The sequence below is a fragment of the Copadichromis virginalis genome, linkage group LG9, assembly GCF_057382275.1.
Source record: "Copadichromis virginalis isolate Kocher_CV1m ecotype Utaka linkage group LG9, C_Virginalis_male_GT1.1, whole genome shotgun sequence".
NCBI lineage: Eukaryota > Metazoa > Chordata > Actinopteri > Cichliformes > Cichlidae > Copadichromis > Copadichromis virginalis.
Genome location: NC_140626.1, coordinates 2,830,031 through 2,857,628, shown reverse-complemented (window position 1 = coordinate 2,857,628; position 27,598 = coordinate 2,830,031). Strand labels below are relative to the sequence as shown.

Here is a 27,598-nt window from a genome sequence, read left to right as displayed (position 1 = left end):
AGCCCTCTCCTCCTTCCCAATATGAGGTGAGGGCGGCCCTGCGAGAGAGGCCCACTGCACACCTCACTTTATTACAGCTAATCTCAGAGATGACCGCAAACGCACGGCTGGCTCTGACAGGTGCAGGGGAGGAGGAAAGTGTGTGCGTGCTTTTTTATCAGCATGTGTGGATCAAATTAAACTTACTGCTTCCTGCTCCACTTTCCTGGTCAGCAGAGCCTCGTTCTTGGCTTCAAACTCTGCCTGGATGTTGTCTCTCCGTCTCATCACAGCCTGCCACAAACCACCAGAGACCTGCTGTCAGCGCACACGCTGTGACGTTTTCACTCACACACTCAGGTGACACAAAGAATGTGACATTTGCAAATACACACATGGCATCACAGAGCAGCACTTTGTTCTTGTCTCCATATTCTCTGTCACACACCTGCTTTCCCAGAGCTGGATGAACAAGGTTAAGTTGTTAGGTTAAAGGTCACACTGCTGCATGCTCCACTTCCACAGTGATTCTCAGATGTTACCTGTGGAGTGGCTGAGTCACAGCCAGCATCTGCTCCACACACGGTGCTGTGTCTGCTCTGCTGTTAGTGGCAGGAGTGTCGCCTCCATGCTACATGCTAAGGCCCACTAACACTGCACTTTTAAAGAGAAACACAATGAGGAGAAGCTGCTGCTCAGGAGGTCGGACAGGTTGTCGGTTCAATGCCTGTCCCCCTAAGTCTGGATCACTGGTCCCAGACAGGGAACCCCGTGGTTCCCCCGAGCCCCTGAATGAGCGCACAGCGCTTCGAGTGTTCGGTGTTCAACTTTGACATCACACCTTGTCTTACTGCTGCTCTGCATCAAGCCCCACCTGCAGAGCACCATCACAGGTGAAGCGTGCTCATGCCTCACCTTGAGCGTTTCAGCGCAGAGGACATACTCGTGCAGGGCAGGGACCAGGACCTCAGACAGATGCTGGATGTGCTCTTCTGCTTCCTTGCTGCACTGCACCACACAGCTGGCCACGCCCTTCAACGGCTCCGTCAGCTCCTCCTCCAACTCCCCCCACCGGGCGTAGGTGGGGCTGTACTGCTTCAAGTCGTCCACATACTCTGGAAGCACAGGGGAAAACACAAAGACTCGTTTTCAGACCAGGAGGTGCTGTTAGCTACACAGAAGCAGGTCACAGGAAGCGTTGCAAAGAAGTAAAGGGTGAGACACTGTGAACACATCACGTGAGCGGCTGCTGTCTGTACTGACACGGAGCGGGTAACGTGTTAGGAGAGGAGGGTGGCAAATGGAAAAGAGGGCTGAGTCCAACTCTGACAGCCTGAAGATCAAAGCGAGAAAACGATGCGGCAAAATGCTGCTCGGTGGTTTGGATGCCCACAGACGCCTGTAGTATAACTTACCTCACTAACCCACTGACATCTGTTCATATAAGCACTTTTTCCCTCTAACGCACACGCTTACACTCAGACAGTAACTTGGGTTAGCGTGCTGCCCAAGGATATCTGGCAGACACACTGGAGCAGAATCATGAGGAAAACCCTCATGAAGTTAGTTTCTCATTGTGTGGTTAGAGGCACTGACAACGGTGGCCTGCAGGAGGTCATTTGTAGCTCTGGCACTGCTCGTCCTGCCACAGAGGAGCCCTGCAGATGGGACCAGATCACTACGCCAGTTTAATTGGCTTGATGCCATACTACTACTACTAACAATACATTTTATTTGAGGGCGCCTTTTTAAAACCCAAGGTCACCTTACAAAGAGAAAATGACATCAACAAAACAGTAGATTAAAATAGTTTCTAATAAATTAAAATACAAAAAACAAAACACGATTTGACAGCAAGTAAAATCTGTATTAAAGTGAGTAAACCGGTTTGAACAAGTACAAAGTGTCTGAACAGAGCATGAGAAATTGAGTTTTTCACTTGGACCAAAAACACGTATTACCCACAATTCACCTACACAGCTGATCAGTGATACCGTGGATACTGGTGACACTGTAACAGAGGAACAAGGTGTGGAACAATATGTGCACATGAATATGTTGTTTACAGAGATAATGTACCCTCAGTAAGAGGAACTCTCCTCCAAAGAAGACTCGTGTTGTCATGTGCAGTCATGGCTCAGCCATCTCTCCATCAGTGACCACAGAGACATCACTCATTGGGTCAACATGAGGGGAGGAGCTGTGCTGGGTTGTAAAGCAGCTTGCAGCTGTATGCAGGCTAAAGCAGCTTAAACTGTGTACACTATATGAGATGTACAGAGGGTGCCAGGAAGCATCTGAGTCTGACTCCTCTGATATGGAGGAATAAGAGCCATGTCCTTCTGGGAGGAGAGCCTGCAGCGGATACCTCTTTGTTCCTTGATGATCCTCTGGCTGACTTTGTCCATGCAGCACATCTTGTTACTGAAGTCGTCCACGTACTCCTGCATCACAGCGAACTCCTCAGGCCGGCTTCTGAGGCCTCGGACTGAGTTGGCCACTGCTCTCACCGTCTCCCCCATCCTGCTCAAGAAGCCCGGTCCCTGTTTCCTGTGAGGTGCCAGATCCTGGAGGGTCAAAATACCACGAGTCACAATTCAATTCATTCTAAAACCAGAAGTGTGTGTGTGTGGTGTGTGCATCCGTGCATCAGACACACACCTGTGCAGTGAGGAAGACTTGGAAGTGCTGGCTGTAGGACAGGATGGGATGCTCGGATATCTTGTTGAGGAAGCGGTGCAGGGCTCTCCTCCTCGTCTCAATGAAGTCATCGTTGAAGCGCTCCACCATGCCTTTCATAACAAACTTCTCTGGGAGGGGCTGGAGACAGAAACGAGAGAAGCATGAGAGACGGCGATATCAGACCGGGAGCTGTTCCACGTCGCCCCATTTTGTCCAGAAAAGTGCAGAAGAGGGCGAGATGCATTAGACTCCTCGTAGCAGTCTATTTTCATTGGTCAATTCTAGCAGAGCAGCTTTGCATGAGCAGCAGGTGGGTGGGGCTACACGCCTGAGGCGACCACATGAGAGATATCCTCTCTATGACAAACACACCTAAGAGTAGCTCTGTCCTGGCAGAGCAGTAAGCTAACCAACATACACATACAGAGCTGGAAATGAGGACGGTGGCTTTGCTTGAACTTCAGACCTCAACAATCTTTCATGTTCCAACAGCACAGAAAGCAAAGAAATGGTCCTGCAGCCTGTGACTGTGAATGAATGAACTGACGCATGCACATGCCTTGCAGTAGTGTGCAGCAGCCTGCAGCTGTGTAGAGCAGTGACCTGGTGAGCTGATACGTACGTGGACGATTAGTGTGGGGTGCTTTTCTTCTAGTTTGCTACGGAGCCACACAAAATCCTGGTAGCGTCGCCGTACCTCGTACTCACTGGAGTCAAAGTCACTCCGAGTGGTCTGTAGAGAGAGACATGAGTACAGACAGTATCTGTTAACACACACATATACAGACATTTACTGCTCAAAGCTTTTTGAACATGCCAATTCTTTACTGCAATTCAAGTTGTTCAAGTCCAACGAATTACTTGAAATGGTTCAAACATAAGTGGTGAACTGACAGAAGTTAAACAAAGGTCACCCAAAACTGAAAAATAATGTACATTTCAGAATTATACAAATTGCCCTTTTTCAGGGAACACAACTTGGGTTTAAATGTGTTCTGCAGCAATGGAGGCTGATCGAGCCTTGAAAGCTTCTGCTACTAATTCCTGGAGGAGGAAGTGTGATGGTCTGGGGCTGTTTGCTGGGTCGGTGACTTGTACAGAGTGAGAGGCTCCCTGAACCAAAACCACAGCGTTCTGCAGCACCATGCAGGACCCTCTGGTATGGACCTAGTTGGTCAGACGTTCATCCTACAGCAGGATAAAGACCCAAAACATAAATCCAAGCTGTGCCAGAACCACCTCAGGAAAGAAGAACAAGATGGTGAGCTTGAAAACATGGAGGTCCAGCACAGTCTGCAGACTTAAACCCCATCGAGGGGATTCCCATGATGCATTGAGTTTTTCCTTTCCAGTCACCTTTCTCGCTCACTATGTATTAACAGACCTCTCTGCATTGAATCATATCTGTTATTAACCTCTGTCTCTCTTCCACAGCATGTCTTTATCCTGTCTTCCTTCTCTCACCCCAACCGGTTGCAGCAGATGGCCCCGCCCCTCCCTGAGCCTGGTTCTGCCGGAGGTTTCTTCCTGTTAAAAGGGAGTTTTTCCTTCCCACTGTTGCCAAAGTGCTTGCTCATAGGGGGTCATATGATTGTTGGGTTTTTCTCTGTATCTATGAAGCGCCTTGAGGCGACTTATGTTGTGATTTGGCGCTATATAAATAAAATTGAATTGAATTGAATTGAATCGAGCTGCTTTGGGATGAACTGGACATAAGAGTGAAAGCACAGCAGCCTACAAGGTCCACATTTATGGGAACTTCTGCACAGAAATGGGAGAAGATTTGATTTCTGTCGTAGAAAGAAGCCACGGCTGTGTTCAGCTGTTATATCTGCAAAGGTGCGACTTTGATGAGTCAAAAGCTTAGAATATAAACTGATTCCATGATTTCTTTTTGAACTCCAATTGCTTATTCATGCCATGCTTTCATTTCACAGTGCAATCAGACATCAAACTGCATCATAAAAACCACAGAGGTGGACAGTACTGTCACAGTAAGGATCTTTCTGTGGTCAACACTTTGAAAACACCCCACCCCTATAACTGTGTGGGCCACCCCTTTAACTGTGTGGGCCACACCTTTAACGGTGTGGGCCAACCCTATAACTGTGTGGGCCACCCCTTTAACGGTGTGGGCCACACTATGCCAACTCTTCAACTGTTTTCAGTCCCGCTCCCTCACATAGATAAAATGCAGCACCTGTGCAGTCTGCCTTTACAAACTGTTCACGCTACAGAGACTAAATGCTTTTAACGGCAGGAAGCATCCAAACAGCAGTAGTGTGTGTGAGACACAATGTGACCACGCTGATGTAGGACCACCACCTCACCCTGGTCACCACTCTGTACAAGATGAACGTCTCGATCGCCGTCACTTGGCTCTCTGGGTGGTCGACGGTGACGAAGATGTCCTTAGTGTTGGCATCCTCTTTGCCCTCATCATCGTCCTCCAGTCTGTACTGGTTGACCATGGAGCTGGGAGAGTTGGGCAAGGGGCTTCCATCTGGCAGGGAAGTATTCTGGAGCACAGAGAAAGTGCAAACACAGCCTCACTCACTTTATATGTCAACAACACATCAGTGTCAGCTGTGTGTGCACTCCTGTCAGTAAATGAATTCAGGAGAGATTTTCTCTTCACCAAAGCATCTGAAGTTTTTAACTGGTGAACATGTTTATGTTGAATGTTGTTATAGACGCAAGGCTTTGCTCGATGAAAGCCTTAATGAATGTTTGTAGAAAGTAAACAATTTATGCAGTTTCTGAAGAAACAGGGCTGTGCAATGTGACCAAAATCTCAGATCCTGATATAAACATTTCTCATCCCAATAACAAGGTAGATCACAAACCTGTGCTTTTTGTGTGAAATCAGTGAATCTCAGGAAACTCGACCTGTGTGCCGTGTTTTCAGCTGGGCGTCGTGTACCTGGAGTCGAGTCTGGAAACTTTGTATTTTTAGTTGTTTCTTTGTGAGTATTTATTACACGGCGTGCTGCGGGGAAAAGCCTGCTCCAACCTTTGAGTCTAAGGTTTACTTTCTCTTCCAAGTGATTCTTGCGTAGGTGGTAGAAGAGGTTTGTGTTCGAGTCTGAGGTGGGGTCGGTTTGTGCCATCATTTGTACAACAGCACAGTTTTCTGGTCCGTGTCAGACTTTTCAGAACCAAACCATGTCCATGCTGCAGAGCGACCTGGTTCTGCCTCATCGTCGCTGCACATGCTGGTAGGGCTGTTCAATATAACGATATATATCTGATGACGATATGAAAACGTCTATTGTTTCATTTTACGCTATCATTTCTTTCGTGGTGTCGCAAAATAAACTGTTTACAGCAATATTTTTTTCATGGTTCTGATGGCCACTGTGGTGTCTATATTCATTTCTTAATGAGGATATGTATGATAAGTTGTGTGGATATTATACATGGTTGTGCTGAGGATGTGTCGGCCAGTTTCCACTGGAAATGCCTTTTGGTTAAACTGTCAGCAAAGAATTTGCACTGTTACATTTTTATATAACTTTAATGCACATAAAAACAGCTGCTTGTTTAAGTGAAAATACATTGATGTTGGGTTTTTTTGCACTAATAAAGTTGTGGAGTTGTAAAGTATTTTGTCTCGTGTCAATTATATCATCAGTTATATCGTTATCGCAAATTTTCAAATGTATATCGTGATAAATATTTTTGGTCATATCGCCCTGCTCTACTCAGCATAACCATGTATAATATCCACAAAACTGAAAAAGAGGTTAAACACACACAATACGGTAACATTATGTTGAAGCACAGTACGTATCACTCCGCGAGGCTCCGCCTACAATAGCCGTAATGTTCCGACAATCCATCAAGCGGTGCGGCGTCGTAGCTTAGCAAAGTCTTACTGAAACATTTGACAGATTTCCGAGCACCGTGCACATAAAATTTCGAGGTCAGTAAACACAACCAGAGTTCACACATAAGGCACACGGGATTATAAGGGGCTCTGTCGACTTTCAGAAAAGTCAAAGGTGCTTTGTTGTGTATCTGACGGACGAAAGCTAAACCAGTTCCACACCACTGAAGTTGCAGCATTTTTACAAACCAGTTCTGGTTCATCTGTTTCATCTGTTTCATTCAACGATCCCCTTTCGCCCTTCTCATTCTCCGTCGCCGCCATGCTTTTTCCGCCATGTGCGTATGAAAACAAAGGCACTGCACATGCGCGTTTTACCCATATTCTATTGACATACAGTGGGGCAAAAAAGTATTTAGTCAGCCACCGATTGTGCAAGTTCCCCCACTTAAAATGATGACAGAGGTCAGTAATTTGCACCAGAGGTACACTTCAACTGTGAGACACAGAATGTGGAAAAAAAAAATCCATGAATCCACATGGTAGGATTTGTAAAGAATTTATTCGTAAATCAGGGTGGAAAATAAGTATTTGGTCACCTCAAACAAGGAAAATCTCTGGCTCTCACAGACCTGTAACGTCATCTGTAAGAAGCTTTTCTGTCCCCCACTCGTTACCTGTATGAATGGCACCTGTTTGAACTCATCATCTGTATAAAAGACACCTGTCCACAGCCTCAAACAGTCAGACTCCAAACTCCGCCATGGCCAAGACCAAAGAGCTTTCGAAGGACACCAGGAAAAGTATTGTAGACCTGCACCAGACTGGGAAGAGTGAATCTACAATAGGCAAGCAGCTTGGTGTGAAAAAATCAACTGTGGGAGCAATCATCAGAAAATGGAAGACATACAAGACCACTGATAATCTCCCTCGATCTGGGGCTCCACGCAAGATCTCATCCCGTGGGGTCAAAATGATCATGAGAACGGTGAGCAAAGATCCCAGAACCACACGGGGGGACCTGGTGAATGACCTGCAGAGAGCTGGGACCAAAGTAACAAAGGTCACCATCAGTAACACACTACAACGGCAGGGAATCAAATCCCGCAGTGCCAGACGTGTTCCGCTGCTGAAGCCAGTGCATGTCCAGGCCCGTCTGAAGTTTGCCAGAGAGCACATGGATGATACAGCAGAGGATTGGGAGAATGTCATGTGGTCAGATGAAACCAAAGTAGAACTTTTTGGTATAAACTCAACTCGTCGTGTTTGGAGGAAGAAGAATACTGAGTTGCATCCCAAGAACACCATACCTACTGTGAAGCATGGGGGTGGAAACATCATGCTATGGGGCTGTTTTTCTGCCAAGGGGACAGGACGACTGATCCGTGTTAAGGACAGAATGAATGGGGCCATGTATCGTGAGATTTTGAGCCAAAACCTCCTTCCATCAGTGAGAACTTTGAAGATGAAACGAGGCTGGGTCTTCCAACATGACAATGATCCAAAACACACCGCCCGGGCAACAAAGGAGTGGCTCCGTAAGAAGCATTTGAAAGTCCTGGAGTGGCCTAGCCAGTCTCCAGACCTCAACCCCATAGAAAATCTGTGGCGGGAGTTGAAAGTCCGTGTTGCTCGGCGACAGCCCCAAAACATCACTGCTCTCGAGAAGATCTGCATGGAGGAATGGGCCAAAATACCAGCTACTGTGTGTGCAAACCTGGTAAAGACCTATAGTAAACGTTTGACCTCTGTTATTGCCAACAAAGGTTATGTTACAAAGTATTGAGTTGTATTTTTGTTATTGACCAAATACTTATTTTCCACCCTGATTTACAAATAAATTCTTTACAAATCCTACCATGTGGATTCATGGATTTTTTTTCACATTCTGTCTCTCACAGTTGAAGTGTACCTCTGGTGCAAATTACTGACCTCTGTCATCATTTTAGGTGGGGGAACTTGCACAATCGGTGGCTGACTAAATACTTTTTTGCCCCAATGTAATTCTCTCCGACCTGTCAGCACATGGAGTTTTTCCATCTATAGCTAAATAAAATAAATACATTGGACTCTTACATGTGGAACACATCCCTTGTGTCCCTTTCACATAAAATATTTCATTTTCCTATCGTTGCCCAACATTGTACCGGTGTTACCGTGAACGGTATGATATGGCCCAGCCCTACAGCACGCCATGTAATAAATACAAAGACAATAGCGACCGTTACAACTTTTGCCTAAAAATGTATCGTTTCATGCATCGGTCAAAACACTCGACTATTACGTACGTATTTTTCGGACCATAAGGTGCACGGGATTATAAGGCACATTAAGCGAAACAAAGCAGTCAGATAAATCAAACTTTATTAAACTCATTCTTCTTGCTTCCTCCATTTCTGTACCATTGATTCCTTAATGTTGAATTCTCTGGCAGCTGCTCTATTCCCATGTTGTTGCAGTATATTAATGACTAACCTCGTATTGTGGATGGATTATCTCAGTTGTTCTCCTGACTGAAGTTTGGTCCGTTTACAGCATCCTGCCATGCGATTGCATTTGTCTCTAACTATCAGGAACCTTCACGTTAACTTTTATAAGTGGAAAAGTGTTAGTGTTCGTCCTCCAGCTTCACTGTTTATGTTATGCTAACATAGCTGTGTCGCTAGCGATCACGTAGCACATCATTATATACCAGCTAGCCCAACTTCAGTAACCCTACAAACGTCACTGCTGTTTAGTTTCCTGTCTTCATCTATGTTGGAAGTGATAGCAGAGCTGTACGTTTGAATGTTTTCAGAAATCTCTCAGTCAGAACATGCTATATCATGCTTGGGTAACTAGCGAAACTAGCGAGCTAACTTCCTGCTAACTTCCTGCTAACTTCTAACTCCGATATATGTAATACATTTTGTTTTCATGGATGCCTGGAAGTTAAACTTCATAGTTACACCTGGTAAAGCAGCAATGCTGATCGTTTTATTAAAGATGAATTTAGACAGTTTTTAACTCTCAGTGATGCTGCAGTGTTCGTTTGACCTGAAGTATATGGAGTTTAGGACCCAGATTACTCCCAGATTTAAGAGCATCTTAGTCCGACAAATACGACAATAACAATGGCCGCTTGCATGTTCTGCAAAAAAATGTGCTTTGTCGTGTATCTAACGGACAAACACCAAACCAGTTCCACATCACTGAAGTTGCACCATTTTTACAAACCAATTGTGGTTCATCTGTTTCACTCAACAATCGGCCATGTGCGTATGAAAACAAAGGCACTGCGCATGCGCGTTTTACTCATATTCTATCGCGATATTTCATTTTCCTATCGTTGCCTAACATTATAACGGTATTACCGTGAACGGTATAATATGGCCCAGCCCTAGTTGCAAAGCACCTCTTTTTAACTTCAGTGGATATTATACATGGTTATGCTCAGGATATGTCAGCCCATTTCTACTGGAAATGCCTTTTGGTTAAACTTTCAGCAAGGAATTTGCATTTACACTGTTAAATTTTTATAAAGCTTTAATGTACATAAAAACCAGCTTCTTGTTTACGTGAAAATAAATGGAAGGTTGTCTTTTTGCACTAGTAATGTTGTGGAGTTGTATTTTGTCTCGCATCAATTATATCGTCAGTTATATCGTTATCGCAAATTTTCAAATATATATCGTGATAAATATTTTTGGCCATATCGCCCTGCTCTAATCAGAACTAATTAAGTTGTGTAAAAAGACAGGATGAATCTGGAAGTGATCCAATCAGAAGTAACCTCGTTGTGCAGCAAAGGTAGAAACACGGTCCTGACAAACAGGACGGGGCTCCCATTGAGCTCCCCGACATGACAAAATGTCAAACTCGAGAGGAAGAGAAGGACAGACAAACTGTGGAGCACCTCTAACCAGTAAAAACACAAACTTTTACACTTTATATTTTTAGTCAACAACACAGTTTAACACGGAGCATGAAGCTGCCACACAGAGTTTATAGCTGCTGCTGATTTTCAACCTTTGTCCCTTGTTGGGCTTTTACATTCACAACACTCAGTTACATAAAACCATTATATACTACAATTACAAAACTACAAAGAAGCTGACACACAAGCTATCACAGTGTGCGTGTGTGTGCACATGTGTGGGGCTGTGCTCTGCCTCCAGCATCAGCTCATTTGGACAGTTGGTCAAATGAGCTGATGCTGCTTCTAAGTTCCCAGTGATCCACAGCTAAACCTAATAAAAAACATACGACTCAGGGCTCGCAAAATTTCAAGATCCCTGGTAGCCCTTCTGGCAGGCACTCTTCAGTTTTTGTTAGCCCAAAATAAATTAAAGTAGCCCAAATTAAAAATGTTTTGTTTCCTTTAAAATTAATCAAGAAATAGTTAAAACACAAATTACAACATTGTATAAAAATTACAATCATCAACTCAAATACTTGGTTCTAATTGAACAGAAACTTCTATGAACTTGTAAGAACTGTGCAGAACATGAATCAGTCTGTGTCAGATCCTGAATCTGACATTTCCACTGAAGTCACGGGTAAGAGGCAAGTGGAACCAAGATCGAGGCCATTTGCTTTTTGAAGTTTGCAAAGACTGCTAAATTGTCCCAAAGGTAGTTCACTCTGCAACATAGCACGCTGCTCTAAACAGCTTTTTCAGGACTTCTTGTTGTGCTTGGTTTATTTTCAGTATGTTATTTGCAATTGGTGTTTGTTCTGGGAAAGATAGTGCAGACTGAGCAATAATGCATTTCTTGCATTTGTCATGGGGTCTGATGGGGTCTTTCTTAAAATTACTGGTCCCAGTAACAAAGGCGCTTGTCGACTCAGAAATCGAGGGAAACTCACAACACACCTGGCAGAACATCATGTTATTTAGCTCGTCATATGGCAGCCACAGAAATTATTTTGTCCATGAAACCATAAAGCTGCACTTTCTTTTTGCCTTATAGTCTCATTTGTCATAACTTCTCAGTTTTGTGGTAAGCTTTTCTTTGGCTGTCACTTCTTCACCCTGACCTGTCTTATTTGGCTCAGCAGAACTGAAATATATGTCCTGCTGGTTTTACACACGGACTCACATAAGCTCAGCGATTCTCTGCGCGATCAACCTCTCACATGTTTAAGCTGCGAGAGATTTCACTTGTCATGTTTGCATAGTAAGCTAACGATTAATAAGACGATGTCAGAGGAATTGGTGCGCAAATTATCATCACTCACAGATCAGTGCTGTCGCTCTCTATACACAGTTCGCACGATTGCAAAGTGAAAGCAAAAAACAAGCGCAAATTCAAACGCGACTTCAATATGTCACATATTGACAGTGGCTCACCCAATGACATAATTACCCAGCTACATTTCTGAAAGAATGCAAAAGCATTGACATATATTTTTCCTGTGTAAAACAAACGACGGTGGATGGAGCAGCTACAAAGTTCACTTTTCTTCATGTTGGAGTTTGTTGATCAAGTGCTCTGATAAAGGACCATGTATAGGTGTAGACAGGCTCCTCATCAAACTATGGTGTCATAACGGGTTCTGTGTCCAAGCTGCAGGACTACATGCAGTGAGGGGCTGTGTCCATGTTAGAGACTACAGACTGGCAGGTGTTCAGACAGGCAGCAGTGAGGACCTGAAGGAAAACACGTCGTCTTTTCTGACTACATAAGGAAGCGCATACAGCACCTGGGGCAGAGGACTCCTATCAGTACTCAGTACTACATCAGGCCCCCTCTCACATAGACAACAATGACTCATAAGTTTATGGAGCTCAGTTGTGCATTTCCTGAGCTGCAGGCCACAGAGCCTGCACAGCCACTGTGCTCAGCCCACAGCTGCCCACACCGATGACCTGTGACTGAAAGAGCTACAGGATGAGATGTTGTTCATGCTGCAGGTGGAGGACCTGACACATGGTGTGGGGACAAATACCTCATCCTCAACATCCAGACAACCAGGCAGATAGTTGTGGACTTCTGCAAACCTGGCACTTCCCCTGCTCTCTAATTAGATAGAGTAGACGGCCCGTCCATTACGTACCTCTGACTAACACCATCAACACTACACCTATTAAGAAGACGACCTAGCATGTGCTGGACTGAATGTTGTCCTTCGACAGCTGTGTGGTGGAGCGCGTCCTGACCTACGCCTTCACTGTGTGGCATGGCAGACGCACTGGGGAAGGAGCTGCAGACGGTAAAAGTCTGCAGACTTACCACGCATCAGTGGCACCAACACCATTAGATGTAGAACAAGCACCACCTGTAAGCACAGGTGCTTGCTCTAATGCCTAGTAGGAGGAGGCCGCGCTGCGTCCAGTAAAAAACCTTCAGCCCGACTGTTAAACTGCTCCACCCTCAATAGTCAACACCTTCCACCTCAACAACACGACTTACTGAACATGAGTCTGTGAAGTGTTGATGTCACCCACACCTGACAGCAGCTGTGCAATATTCTGCTTCATAATGATTCCTTCTTTATATTTATGGCTGCCACGATTAGTCGACTAGTCACGAATCGTCAACGACTAATTTAATAGTCGAGGCGTCGTTTGAAGCTTTGTAAGACGCAGGAATAACTAGTAGGATTTAAGAGTGTGGCAGCACAAGGATGCCAGCTGCTGTTAAACACCAAAGAAGAAGAAGAAGATGAGTCCGGTATCCTAGCTGTGTCCAAATTCAAGGTCAGCATCTTCCGTCATGGACCAACCTATCCCAGAATTCATAGCGCAGCCCAGCCAATTCCAGTTTCCAGCAATGGCCGCAGCTACTTAGTGTTAATGTTACTCTTATTATTCTTTCTGGGTCGGACTCCTGGCACATTGTTTCCAATGGATGATGATCTGACTAGTCGACTATCAAAATAATCGTTTGTGGCAGCCTTATTTAGAGGGTAAGACAGGGGGCTCAATGTTATGTTTAGTAGCATAGTGCATATAATGAGACTAAAAAGTGTGTTTCATTCATATCTTGTCCAGTAGTTGAATGACAATAAAGCTGGGTGTAGTAGACAGACACGTCCTTGGTACTACAGCTGGCCCCTGAAACATGCCGACATCAGTGTGGAGGCAGAAGCCATCGTTCCATGTTTGGCTACCTTTACAGCTCCACACGCACAGTTCAGACACCAGACCAGAGAAGCTGGTGTCCAAACAACAAACTCATATTCACATCACGAAGTGAGCTTTGCAGCTCCCGGTTTCAAATTCAGCCACACAGTGCAACAACATCAACAGCATCTACACACTTCCATCAAACTGTCACCTCACAACAGACCATGTCATCTGTAAGCTCCGCCCTTTCACCATGGATATTATTGCTTCTGCATTCAAATGATCCACTTTATGCAAATAGTAGTGAAGCGTACACGCTTTGCCTACAGGTGTGTTTCCTCTAACAGCAGTCTGAGGTCAGCGTCGGGCTCCTGTGATGGTGTGTGGTGACAAACGTGGCATGGCTCTGGTCTCTGGATGGTTGATAGTTCTACATTATCTCCATCTGCAGAAAGCAGAAACAGCAGCAGCGATGCTTCTGCCCTCGGCTAACATCTATTCACAACTACTTCCCTGTATGTCTTTGTGAGTGAACTGGTTGTTATGGTAACATGATGTGGAAGCATAGATGTGTGCTCGGCTGCAGGGACCGTACAGCTGTGCAGTGTGTTAAATGTGTAAAAATACCTGAGCCACATGCAGGACGCATCTGCACACGCTCAGATCCTCATCAGCAGCACTGGACTGTGACAGCAACAGTTGTCATAGTAACAGGACTGTTGGTAGCTTCATTTCTTTCATGCACGCAGCTCGTCCTGACTGAAATCCCTCCATTAAACCGCTTTTCATATCAGTGTGTATGTCGACTCGTGTTTATGTTCAGGACTAGGCTCTTTTGCACCTTTTTGCTCTACGGCATGCTGTCATCTCTCCTATAAGCTCACAATCACAGTTTCGCTCGTGTAGAGTCAAGAAGACAGGAGCCGCCTTTGGGGATCAAAGATCTCAAAGGTTCTTATAGGTGAGCCTGTGCAAACTGCTGTTCTTTCTTTCTGCAGCATCCAACACGAATACCTGCATGGGTAACGCCCATGTGAAATAACTGAAGCAACACACAGGTAAGTCCATAGGTTTTTGGACAATGACACATTTTGTGTCATTTTACCTCTGTACACCAGAGTGGACTCTACATGAAACTGGAGTTGTGGAGACATCATTAGGCTCCAGGTCACACCGCCCTTGCCAAGGTGTCCCCTAGTAGGACGATGGAGTCACCAGGCAGAGCACCCTCCATCACCCCACTCAGTGACTCCAAGAAGACTGCAACTGATAGTCAGGACCTGTCCCCCGACCCAAAGGGATGTACATGACTACTCAACTAGCCGACTAATCTTTGCTGTCACTATTCAGTACCAGACTTACCAGTCATTCAGATAAGCCAGAGAAAATTGCTAGATGATTTATTGTTTTGTTACTTCAGCTTTTATTGAAGTGGTTGTCATATTCTGTCATATTCAGCCAAGCATCATGTGTCATTATAAGAACGTAATAATGCCTTTTAAACACCTTTCGTATTAGTTTTCGACGTTTTCCATTAAACAGTTCTTGAATTTAACTTAATCTCTGAGTGTTTCTTCATTTCAGACTGAAAATTAGTCAAATTTCTTTTCCACAGTTAATCGGCTAACAAATTAGTCGCCAGGATTACACTGAGGTGAGCCTAACGATATCTAGCTAGTATCTCTCAACTTCACGCACTAGCTCATGCTCCTTTCCCACCAAAGAAGTGACATTCCATGTCCCGATAGGAATCTGACTGCTAGGGCCTCCTCCCCGACTGCAGTCCGACACAACACTGCAGCCGACCTTACAGTGCCTCCTGTGGTGGGTCTATAGAAGGCGGGCCCATGTTGTCTCTTCAAGCTGCGGCCACCAGACACTCTCCTTGGAGCTCCCTCCCCAGGCATTGCTCCAGGTTGGGGCCCTAGTAACCCTATCCCAGCTCGGGTAAACTGGTTTAGACATAATTTAGTTCCTTTCATAGGGGCTGGCAAACTGTCACGTGACTCAGGAGTGGAAGGCAGTTCTTTACTCAGAGGGTGTAAAGTGGGGGTGAAGGTGCTGCTGACCTCAACTGGGGATATATTCGGGGGTGGAAGGAATATTTTGGGACCTCCTTAGTTGTATCATTGTAGTAATCGAGAATTTGAGTAGTCATCGTCAGTCTGCTTGTCTATCGACCGCGCATATCGGCTCTTGCAGGGCAGTTTACAGCGTGGACATTACTTTTATTGCACAGAAGGTCAAGAATGTAATGGTAAAGTGTAAACCGCATGACGGACAGAAACTATTATACTGCTAACATAACTTCGGCTCTTTGCAAACACCTGCACAGACAGCATGCTAACGCTAAAGCTAGCCAAAAATCCAGAGTGACGCTAAAGCTGAGTAAATGCCAGCATAGGACCGCGGTCAAGTGTGCCGTCACTCCACCTCATCGGGTAACAGATGTCACGAAGCAGCCTTCATTTCTACCTGTTCATGTGTGGAATCACTGTGGCGTCGAAGCGTCTTTCTGCTGGTTTTCATCTTTGTACTGTGCTGCTGGCTTTGTGCTCAGACCTAAACACTGAGAAAGATCCTCATCAGGACAGGGATTTGTTTTGGTGTGTGGGACTGTACGTTTAGATTTAAATGGCAATTATGAGACACTGTTTTTCAGGTTGTGTTATGAGGAGTATAATGAATAATTTTCTCTTTGGAGTAATTAAGTAAGGTACTGCATTACTTTTAATAAAATTGTTCATTACTTTTTTGAATAATGACACTGATCACAATGAAGAGAGGAAACACATCCAAAATGGACAAACATTTGACCAAAAACATGCAGTTAATTTGTTCACATGTCTTTGATATGTTGCTTACTGATGGTGGTAACTGTTAAAGCAGACCTAGTGAGATCCCAGTGAGAATTGACAAAATATCAAATCGATAAATAATATCAATAATGGAATTATTGCCATTCCCATCACTAGTCTTTACCTTTCAATATAAAGCACCTTGACACAACTGTTGTTGTGATTTGGCGCTATTTAAATGAAACTGTCTGGGGATGAGTGGGACGATTCACTGGTTCACCCTTAAGGCTATGCTGGGGTACTGCAAAGGAGAGTTTGTCTGTTAGCTGAACCTCACATGTACATGAGACAATGCAGCTTTCGTCCAGGACCTGGAACACTTGACCATTCACTTACTTCATAGTAAGAGTCCAGTTTCACCAGCTGAGAACATCTAGAGCAGGCATGCCCAAAGTCTGGCCCACAGTCAGATTTCACGTGACCCGCAGCTTCAGTCTAATTATGTATTATTTATGGCTCACTTCCTTAGTCCGAATAAATAAATCATGACTTTAAAAATGCAATTCCTTTTTTCACCACATGGTGGCAGCACATTTTTCAGCTACCTGCACCTGTGCTGTGAGCCCGCCCTTCTCTGCTCATTTCTGCCATGGCGACAGTACAAAAAAAAAAAAGAGGTTGACAGTGAGGGCCGCCGCTTTCAGGAGCGGTGGGAATAGCAGCATTTTTTTACTGAAACTCGAGGCAGTTGTGTTTGTCTGATTTGTAAAGAGACTGTTGCCTTGTTTAAGGATTTCAACATTAGGAGACACTACGAGACTAAACTTGCTGCAACATATAACAAGCTAACAGGGAGTGAGCGCGCTGAAAAGCTGAAGCAGCTCCAAGCTGCTCTGGGTTCGCAACAGCGATTAATCACGCGGGCCTGTGGGACACATGAAGATATCAGGAAAGCCAGCTACGAAGTGTTAATAGCTAAACATGGCAAACCTTTCACTGAAGGTACGTCTCTCAAAGACTGTGTCATGAAAATGGTGGAGAACATTTGCTCCGAGAGGAAGCAAGAATTTCTGAATGTTTGCTTGGCACGCAACACTGTGGCACGCAGAGTTGAGGATATATCGTCAGACTTCGACAGGCAGCTGGGGGACAGAGGAGTGGATTTTGATTATTACTCATTAGACTGCGATGAAAGCACCGATGCATCTGACACCGCGCAACTGCTGATTCTTTTACGAGGAGTCGACGACAAGATGAACGTGACAGAGGAGCCGCTGGATCTCAAAAGCCTTAAGGGTCAAACCAGAGGATTGGCTTCTGTTTGTGAAGCTGTTGATGATGTGACGCTACCATGGAGTAAAGGCATCATTACTGATGGTGCACCTGCTGTGGCGGATCTGCAATAAAGTCAGCAAAGAAGCAGGTAACGCTGTTAAACTTCACTGTATCAATCATCAGCAGGCTCTCTGTGCCAAACATCTCAAATTTGATGATGTTATGAAACCAGTAGCAAAGACAATCAACTGTATTCGCTCTAAAGCTCCGTACCACCGACAGTTTCAGCAGATTCTGCATGACATCCAGGCTGAATACGGTGACATAATTTATCACAACGATGTGAGGTGGTCTGCACTACAGCGATTTTTCTCTCTCAGACAGAATCAGACAGTTTTTGGATGAGAAGGGACAACCAGTGGAAGAACTGTCTGATACTGTATGGCTGGCAAATCTGGCTTTTTGGTCGACATCACGAAGCATCGGAATGCGCTGAATGTTAATCTTCAAGGAAACGACGCAGTGGGGAGCCAACTATACGCTCACATCAAGGCCTTTGGAAGCAAACGGCAACTTTTCCAAAGACACTTGTCCCTAACAGAGCCCTGTACCGCACACTTCCCAGCTTTGAAAGAGGTTACTGACAGTTTCCCAGAGGACATTAATGCCCAAATGAAGAGTTACGCAACAGCTATCGCGTTTCACATATTTGTGTGAGCAAAATTCTCTCTCATGAACTTAAAGAAGAACCCTGTGAGATCAAGGATGAGTGTCTCCCACGATATTTTACGCATCTCAACCACTGCCCTCAAACCAGACCTGATCGCTTTACTAAAATCTCGATCTCAGTATCACCCCTCTCAGTAGTGCAGGGATGTCCAAATTACTGGAGAGCTGCTACCCTGCATGTTTTAGTTCTCTTTCGGGTTTAGCACAGCTGAATCAAATGATGGCTCATTTTATTAAACATTTAAGATTTGGCTTTAACTGTTGATGTTATGCTCTTAACTCATAGTTGTGTGTGTTGTGTACATATTGTGTATATTTACATATGTGTAAATATGTGTATTTCTTGTGCAAGTGAACTTCCCAGTTGTGTAATCTTCCTGTAGATGTGAAAAACTTTGGCTTCCTGAAAGATCTTGTAAAAGTGAAGGGCAAAATTCACTTTTTGTTTAACTTTATTGATAACAGACCACTTTTCATTACTTATAACTCCTGTTTAAAATGTTCATGAGGCAAAGATATTGCAAACTCATGGAAATGTAGGGTATTCTTCACAGTTTGTTCAATGTTATCTGACTCTCCAGATATAAATGAAAGGCACAATTGTGTCTTTAGAGTTGTTCCTGCTTGCCTGAGTGGCTTTTATTTAGGTACAGTTCCATTTTAAAAATAAAGGTAATTGTGACCATTAAAATTGTTCTTCATTATATTTTCATACAACTTTGTTACGGAACCATTGGCCCCTGGGCATCTTCACTTTATAAAATTTGGCCCTCTTTGCAAAAAGTTTGGACAGCCCTGATCCAGAGCATCATGAAACCAGCCAGGACTGCCTAGTGCACAGTAGGAAACATGGCCCTGACAGGGCTGGATGTAAAGAAATTTTCTTAGGGTGGCATGGAGATCAGATGGGGTGGCAAATCAAAGCCTTTTTAAAACAAACAAACACATACGCAGGTGTTACATGTGGTTAAAATGATTTAAATGCCGTAAGTATACTTACAGCATTTATATGTAACGTGTACATATATACATGTCGCTCATACACGTTACATATAAATACAGTCAATAACTTAATTATTCTCTGTAGCCCACATAATTAAACATTTCAGTTGCATTAAATGTGTATTTTGATGCTATGTACTGTACAGCCTGTATAATAAATAAATATGTAGCCCAATAAGTATAAAATCCAGAAAGCTACACAACATGGGGCGGAAGTTCACACTTTGTTTGTTAGAAATAATCAAATTGTTTGTCCCATTTATAGCAACCGAAAATAAAATAAATACATAATTATAATAAAGGTCAATCAAATGGACCAATATGGCAAGGCCATGATGATCCACTTGGTAAAATAAATCCGCTTGGCGTCTTTCTTGGCCTTAAGACAACAATTCTGATGGCTAAAGATCCAAACGGGACAACAACCACAACAACAACAATCAAATTGTTGCTTAATTTACACAAAGTGTCAGAGATCTGCACCGTCAACAAAAATGAAGCCTAAATTTTCATGATTTGTTGGGTTCACTCTCTGAGGTCCAAAATATAACGGGCCAGTTTTGATTTTCTAAATTTTGATTTTGTATTTCATCTTTAAATTGTTTCATTTTTGTAAAGCGCTTTGGGTGCCTTGAAAAGCGCTATATAAATCCAATCCATTACTATTATTATTATTTTATCTTTTTTGCCTTGTTTGGTCTCATTCGCTTCAGCTCAACCTCACGTGTCAAATTTACACTTCTTTCATTGACATGCTGTAGTAACACAACTGATCTAAAATCACACAAAAAACATAAATTCCTATAAGTAGTTATAGGGTTTTTTTTTCAGAGTGTAACAACCAACCACCTGTGTGAAATCTGAAATGTCCATGGTGTTCATTCAAAATGTGCTCTGGCACAATCATAGGCATGGGTTGCTACTGACAACAAGTAATAAAGGCGGTCTGCGCTGTGGGCTGAACCATTTGTTAATGATGGAGGGGGGTAACACTATGCAATATATTCAGTGTTAACTGTAGCTAGGCTCAAAGTGTTATTGCAATCTTATTTCAATAAACAACACTGTCATATGCAAAACACCCTCTAGATCTGCCCCTGGCCCTGAGAAAAAAATTCCCAGTTTAAACATCTGTTATGTTTTCTTGTGAATAAAATGTGGACGTATGAGATGTTCAAATGTGGTTTTTATTTACAGATTGCACAGTGTCTCACTGTTTTGGAACCTGGTTAGTACAACGAATCGAGGTTGGAGTGCACAGCACTATCACTGTTACAGCTGGAGTGGGTTCTACTATTACTATGGATTTCATCACAACTAGAACACAGCCCTGTTTACCTGAGCACAGACCACCTGAGCACAGACCACCACACACATCTTGCTTCACTCTTATTTGAAATGAAATCTACAGAGAGCTGCAAACACAATAACTAAGAGTTGTTATAGAACTTCTTTCAGACTTGCCACTCAGGCTCTCGTGGCTGTGAGAATAACATTGCAGTCATCACACAGCAGCACTAAATCTTCAAAACTCAGCTGATCGTCAGAAAACACACACCTGGGAGGTTCCGATCACGTGACTGCTGAGTGAAGATGGAACCTGCTGCTTCCGTGGACCTGAGATTTCCTCCAATCATGCGAGTGAATTTTTAACAGTGAGCGCACTTTATGTGTCGGCGTGGACGATCACACACTTTTACAGTGATGTCACATGACTGAGCCCGGAAGTGTGCACGCATGAATGAAGTGAACTCACAGGCTTCCACACACACAGAGCCAAGCTGAAAGCTTCGACTTCTAAATCGAAACTTCAAGATAGTTTCTCGGTTTTGAGTTATTATCTATCAAGTCTGAGATCTTAACTCGACATTTTGAGAGAAGTATCACAAAAGTTTTCTTCAGTCGCGTAAAGCCGGCTCCACAGCTCTCCTACTCTTTAACCTGATGACAACATGACAGCGAAAACTTTCAGCAGCCCCACCTTTCATCCTTTATGTTTCAAGCTCGAGCTCTTCACCTCTTGCGCCTGCGCAAACACGCGCCGAAGAGCTGCCCCTCGACCCGACGAGTGTATGTGTGAGTGTGGGCGGTGAACCTTCGGAAAGAGTAAACTTGAGCAGCGGCTGGAAGCGCAGTCCCGCGGCTGCGGGAGTTACCTTGGTGAAAACCTCCAGGTCCTCGTCCTCGTCCAGGTCCAGCATGTGTTCTGAGAAGTCTGCAGGGACCGTGTGCCCGCTCATCGCTCTCAGCTCCGGAGACTAACTAAACACAAACTTCCACCTCAACTCCGCGCAGCAGCCGCACTCAGAGGCCCGCCGAGGATGCCACTTCCTCTAACGGCTTTCAAAGTAAAAGCTGCGACCGGTCACGTTTGACTTTGGCCCGGAAGCTGAGTTCTCGTTGTGCGTCTTTGTTGTTCGCAGTAAAGTTGAGTGTTGGCTGTAGATTGTTCATGTTTTTTGGCCAAAATGCTGAGTGTACATGTGTTGTCTCATAAAGAAAGGCCATGAGCATGATTTAGCCAGAAACGTGTCTGAACAGGACCACTGGAGTTCTTTTATTTTTAGGTCATTCTAATTTTTCTTTTCATTTTATATTTTCTGTTTGTTTGTTTTAAAGTTTGTTTTTCTGTTATGATGACATATGTGCTATTTATTATGTATTATTAAATGTTAAGCTTAACAGATCCAACAAAGTCAAAGTGTAAAAGCGCTGCCCCATAATGTGATTATAGTTTTGCAACACTGCAGTATCGTTTTAGCCTTTTATTCTCATTCATTCCAGTGAACTCAAACTTAAAACTAGGAAAGAAAAATACTGACAGCAACCTGTTTGTTTGATCCCTGGCTGCTCCAGTCTGCATGTCAAATATCCCTGTGCAAGATACTGACTCCGAGTTGTTCTTTGATGGCTTGTATGAACGGGTAAACAAGACAATTTGTATAAAGTGCTAATAATAATAATAATAATGATAATAATAATAATAATAATAATAATAATAAAGGTCAGGGCTGTCGCATGTCTACCAGAGAGAGAGAGAGAGGTTTTCTCTTTGACTCCTGATTTGTATGACGTCTTCTTTGCTTATGTGTCTCTGTGTATTTAGCCTTTTTTACACTTTTATACCATTTATATTTTCATTCACATGGATTTTTAAACATTTTTAAAGATTTATTTGAAGTGCATACATATTTGAATTTTATACGGTTTATGAAAGAACAATTATTACTGTAAGTTCTGCATCCATGACTCTACTTAAGTAACAATATAGAAGCCTTAGCTTCAAAATATATTTCAAGTCATCATTCTGTTGAAGAAAGGTTGTGAGCTCTGATATACTGTTAGACCTTCCACTCCTGATATTCCTGTACCTCTGTCCTCTATGAACTATGGATCCAGTGTTTAGGAACCAGTGAAAATTAACACCCGCACTACGCCCAGAACACGGTCGTATTTCCTGCATATTTGGCTGAGCGACACTTCCACTTACCTGCAATCTTGTCAACAAACAGGCAAACTGTGTGTTTATTTAGGGGAGTGTGGCTGGCGCACAGGCTGCACTGACAGTCAGCCCCACCAGCACCAAAAGATGTCAGTGTTGCATAAGGCTGTGCAACAATGTGTCACACCTCAGGCTGGACCACCACTGCACGCTCACACAGTCACCTTCCCTACACTTTACAGCAAACGCTGTGCCTGAAAGAAGCAAAGGAGCTCCTGCACAAAGAGTTATTTTTTCCTTTTGAATGTGAGAGAATCTTCATTTATTCACAATGAAAAATAAGTTTCTCTGCAATTTTTTTTTTCTTTGTGATTCGATTTTCTCCTTTACTGTCTACTTTCACTACACAATTTAAGGGTACAGAAAAACTGACCACAATATCCAAATTTCACCTTTCTGCAGGACTGCTGCAGTCTGCTCTGTTACATGATACAAACAGAAGCATCTGCAGGTTACCCTGGCAAAGACTAAGTGGGCTGTGGACAGGAAGAGGACCAGAACCGTGCCCATCCCTGGAGTCTGTGTAGAGACACAATAGCACTCTACAGGAAGAGCCAGAGTCATATGTTATCTGCAACCACTTCTTTCAGCTGCTCCCTTTAATAGTCCCCACATCTCATTCTATACCATCTTCTTCTGTTTTACACCTACCCTCTGCATGTCTTCCTTCACTAGATCCATGAACCTCTCTGAGGTCTTCCTCTTTTCCTCCTGCAGCACCATTTTCACCATCCTTTGTCCACCATACCCACTATTCATCCCCTGCACATGTCCAAACCACCTCAGCCTTGCCTCTCTAACTTTGTCTCCAAAGCACTCAGCCTCAGCTCTTGTATTAATTTCTAGTTGTGGCGGGGCGTGGTCTGAGGTGCCGCTGCGAGTGAGGCGAACGCACCAGCGCGGCATCTGCAATCACACCTTGCCGGCTTTAAAATCTGTACTGGGTCGTGACAATTGTTGTTGTTGGTGTGTATGTTCGGCTGGCGGCTGGAAAGCTGCAGCCACGTGTGAACAGCAACCAGTGAATAAAAGCAAGATGCTGAATAGCATGAATGTGTGGACGGATCTGCCGTGTGTTCTTTACACTAGTCATGTCCATGCTTTTTACACCCCATGAAGCCATGAACATCGTCAGCTGGCCTCCTGTCTTTCTGTCAGAGCCACCATCTCCAAACCATCCTTCATAGCACCCCTGACTAAAGGACTAGAATAGAATAACGTTGTTATTCACATCAATGGAGAATTGTCTTCGCTTCACCAAGTCATAAAGCAATCAAGTTACTTCATACGAACCAACAAAAATAACATAAATATATAATAAAAAACACAATGAAATATAAGTTTTAATATACAAAACTTTAATACAACAATTAAACAATATATGTCACAGCATCTCATTGTTTAGTATACTGACTGCTTTGGACACAAATGATCCCTTATCCACCTACCACTAAGAGGCAGGACGTTCTCCCCGACAGAGGGGCTGGCTGCCACATTCAGGTGGTTAAACCTGGGGAAGGTTGATGCAGATGACCATGTTGCCGCCGCACAAATGGCTGAGGCCCACTATGTGGCCACCCCTCTGGGTAGAGTGGGCGCGCACTCCAGAAGGGAAACCCTGAAGAGGCATATGCCTCCTAAATGGTGTCCACGATCTAGTGGGACAACCAGGTCCTAGAAAGCTGTCGACTCAGGATCCCTGAATGGACTGCCGGGTACTGACTACACTGCCAAAGCATGGCCAGAGCACAAGGCAGCCTGGTGCTGAGCTGCCTCCTGGGCCAACCTCTCAGTGGGAGCTGTTCGAAGCTCACCTGAATGGAACAGGTGGAATTCAGACAGGGCCTTCAGTAGGAATGCAGGGCACTGATGGCCTGCCTTACCTTGGGGACCTTCAGCATCTTGCATCTCAGGTACTGAAGATAGTGGTTGAGGCCCCTGAGATCCAAAATCAGGCAGAGTCCCCAGTCCTGCATCCTGCTTGGGAACCAAAAGATAGTGTGAGAAAAGCCCAGCTTGGTGGTCCCCAGCATCCACCTCCCATATTGCACATTTCCCCAGGAGAGCTGAGTGTCATGGGCCTGGGTCTGGTGACCCAGGGTTCATGAGTGTTTATGAACTTGAATATATTTGATGGGTTTGCCTTGGGCTAGCAGTCCTCACAGGTGAGTGTGTTCCCCCGGGAGGCCGGTCACACCTAAGGGGGATGATGGCACACACCTGCTGCTGTTCAGCCTTGTCTGGGGAACTACTGGGGAGAGTGGCTGAGCTCTGGTCGACGCTGGATCGTAAAGTTTGGGATGGACATGACGGCGGGGTCTGCGGAGGAACTGCAGGTGGTCTCCCAGTTCATGGAAAATTAAAACCAAGGCTCTGCCCCCAGAGCAGACCAAGCTGCCTTGCATTGTAAGGCAGACAGGGAAGAGGGCTGGCCGGCTTGGCCCGAAGAAAAGTCAATGGGGAGGTAGTTGACATGGCCCTGTGTAGCCTAGCCAGCAGGGAATCCATAACCCTAGAGTCTCTGCTCGGGCATGTGGCCTTCACAAGAAGGGAGCTAGCGAGTGCAATCAATGGGGTGAGAGCATGATCTACTGGGGGAAGTGGGCCACAGGCAATCTACTCCCACCCATTCATGTTAGAGAACCTCCTACTGGCAGGGGAACACCTGTGCAAACTCTCTCCATGCGTGAATTAAACAGTCCATGTCAAAGGAGCTTGCAAAGAAAAGCGTCTGGACTTCTTTAAGTTGCTTGAAGACGTTTCACCTCTCATCAGAGAAGCTTCTTCAGTTCTAAGGTCAAATGGTGGAGAGTCCCAGATATAAACCTAGTGGGAGTTTCCCCCCACAGAGGGACAAAAGGACCCCCTGATGATCCTCTAATCGCCTGAGCCAAGGTGTGAAACTGACTTGACCTTAGAACTGAAGAAGCTTCTCGGATGAGAGGTGAAACGTCTTCAAGCAACTTAAAGAAGTCCAGACGCTTTTCTTTGCAAGCTCCTTTGACTACGATGACCTGGATGACTGAGAACCTTCACAGACATAAACAGTCCATGCTCTCTCTCATAGGCATCTCCATCCACAGGTGTGTCATCTCCACTCTTCATCCTCATCGTAGTTGCTCACACTTCCTGGTTGTGATCTACCAGCTACCAGAAGTAAATGGAAAGCTATGCACAGCCCTGTGTTGAACTGGATCAACGAACCAAAGAGCCAGCAATGAGTGATGACAGTTTTACCTGATCCTGCACCAACTATGAGCTTCATTGATATGTAAAGCTTGCAGCCTAATATTAAAAGTGGAGAAGGTATCCAGAGTATGTGCAGAATAGCTTGATTGCAGTGGAGTTCACTAGAAAGTTTTCATTGTTTTAAACTCACAGTTTCGCTTCACTACAAAGAAATTCTTTGTTCGTTCTTCCATTACGAATAAATATACTTCAGATTATTTGTATTTAAGCACTTGGGCATTTTTGCAGTGCACTGGCGTCATGTTGCCATGACGCCAGGAATGTGCAGGAAGACACTTCTACACACTGATCACATGCAGTTCACTCAGGGTCGTATATCCTGCTTCATTTTCACCATGACACTATTCATGTGAATAACACTGCAGCACTATCAATGTCTCCTTGGAGACTGTCTAACAATGTGCATCAGTATCCCCATTTTTAAATAGTAAAACAACATTTCTCCACCTTCTTCTTTCTTCTCCCTCCTCTGCCAAATGACATCCAACCATAAATTACCGTTTCTTAATTGCAGACGGTTTGTGCAGAAATAACTCAGCTGAAAAAGTCATATATTTCCTCTTCAGCAAAGCAGTTCTCGATAAGACTCTATTCAACCAGACTGCCAGAATGTGCACTTCCTTTGGAATCATAGATGTTATTTTTTTTATTCCTGGCTCTCTTGTATTGATGTGTCATCACATCACTTGCTTAAACATCACCAATTTTTCCTAATGGACGAAGATAATCAATATATATGGATCCATTTTCTCATTTCCAACAATTACCACGAGTCTTCCACTTGCCTGGGTCAGATTGCTCAGTCTGCACTCTGCACACGTACGTACTTACATATGCACACACAGTGCCGCACATAATTATCTATTCAAACACTCCACAGGATATTTTTTCTGTATTTTCTCTAAATGCACACTGGCAATGGCATTAAAAACAATGTGTCATTCCACTTCTGGCATTTTGCAATTCAAAATGATGTGAGCGTCACCTGAGCGGAATACTGAGGAGCAGACAGAGGCGTTCCAGCCGGCAGCATTAACATACAGGAAGCCATTATCACATCTGGCCTTTGCAGCCAACTGGAAGGCTGCTGAGTGTGTGTTTGTTTGTGTGTGTCTGCACGATATGTTTCCGTGTGTCTACCTGTAAATGCATGGCTGCGCGTGTGTCAGCCTTTATCCATAAATATGCATGAAACAAATACAAGGTGGTGTCCATGCCTGTGCAAATTAGGTACATATGTGTCCATGTGTCCCCATCCCCCAACCAGCTCTCAGATTAGAGGCTTCTGTAATGCTTCTACAAAGGTCAGGGTTTTGTGGTGGTTGGGCTGTAGCGGCAGGCCGTGTTTAAAGGTCACCACGCCACACCATCACATTATCTCCCTGCCATTTCATACCAGTTTGTCTGTCTGATTGATTTTTAAAATAAAGCTGCACGTCCTCCCAGGCTCAGCGTGGCTGCTTTTCTCTCACAGTGAAAACAGGCAGTCTGCGTGGGGGTAG

General features: G+C 44.3%; 1 protein-coding gene across 1 annotated transcript in view; it reads right to left on the bottom strand.

The window, feature by feature from the left end:
* snx7 (sorting nexin 7) overlaps window positions 1-21,695 on the bottom strand; it is a 38,029-nt gene extending 16,334 nt beyond the window's left edge. The window contains exons 1-7 of the mRNA XM_085467427.1: window positions 21,502-21,695; window positions 4,992-5,180; window positions 3,284-3,394; window positions 2,641-2,799; window positions 2,348-2,546; window positions 895-1,094; window positions 187-273 (exon numbers count right to left, since the gene is read on the bottom strand). Coding sequence (XP_085323553.1) covers window positions 187-273; window positions 895-1,094; window positions 2,348-2,546; window positions 2,641-2,799; window positions 3,284-3,394; window positions 4,992-5,180; window positions 21,502-21,585 — 1,029 coding nt within the window. The 5' untranslated portion in view covers window positions 21,586-21,695. The remainder of the gene's footprint in view (window positions 1-186; window positions 274-894; window positions 1,095-2,347; window positions 2,547-2,640; window positions 2,800-3,283; window positions 3,395-4,991; window positions 5,181-21,501) is intronic.
* Window positions 21,696-27,598: the final 5,903 nt, after the last annotated feature.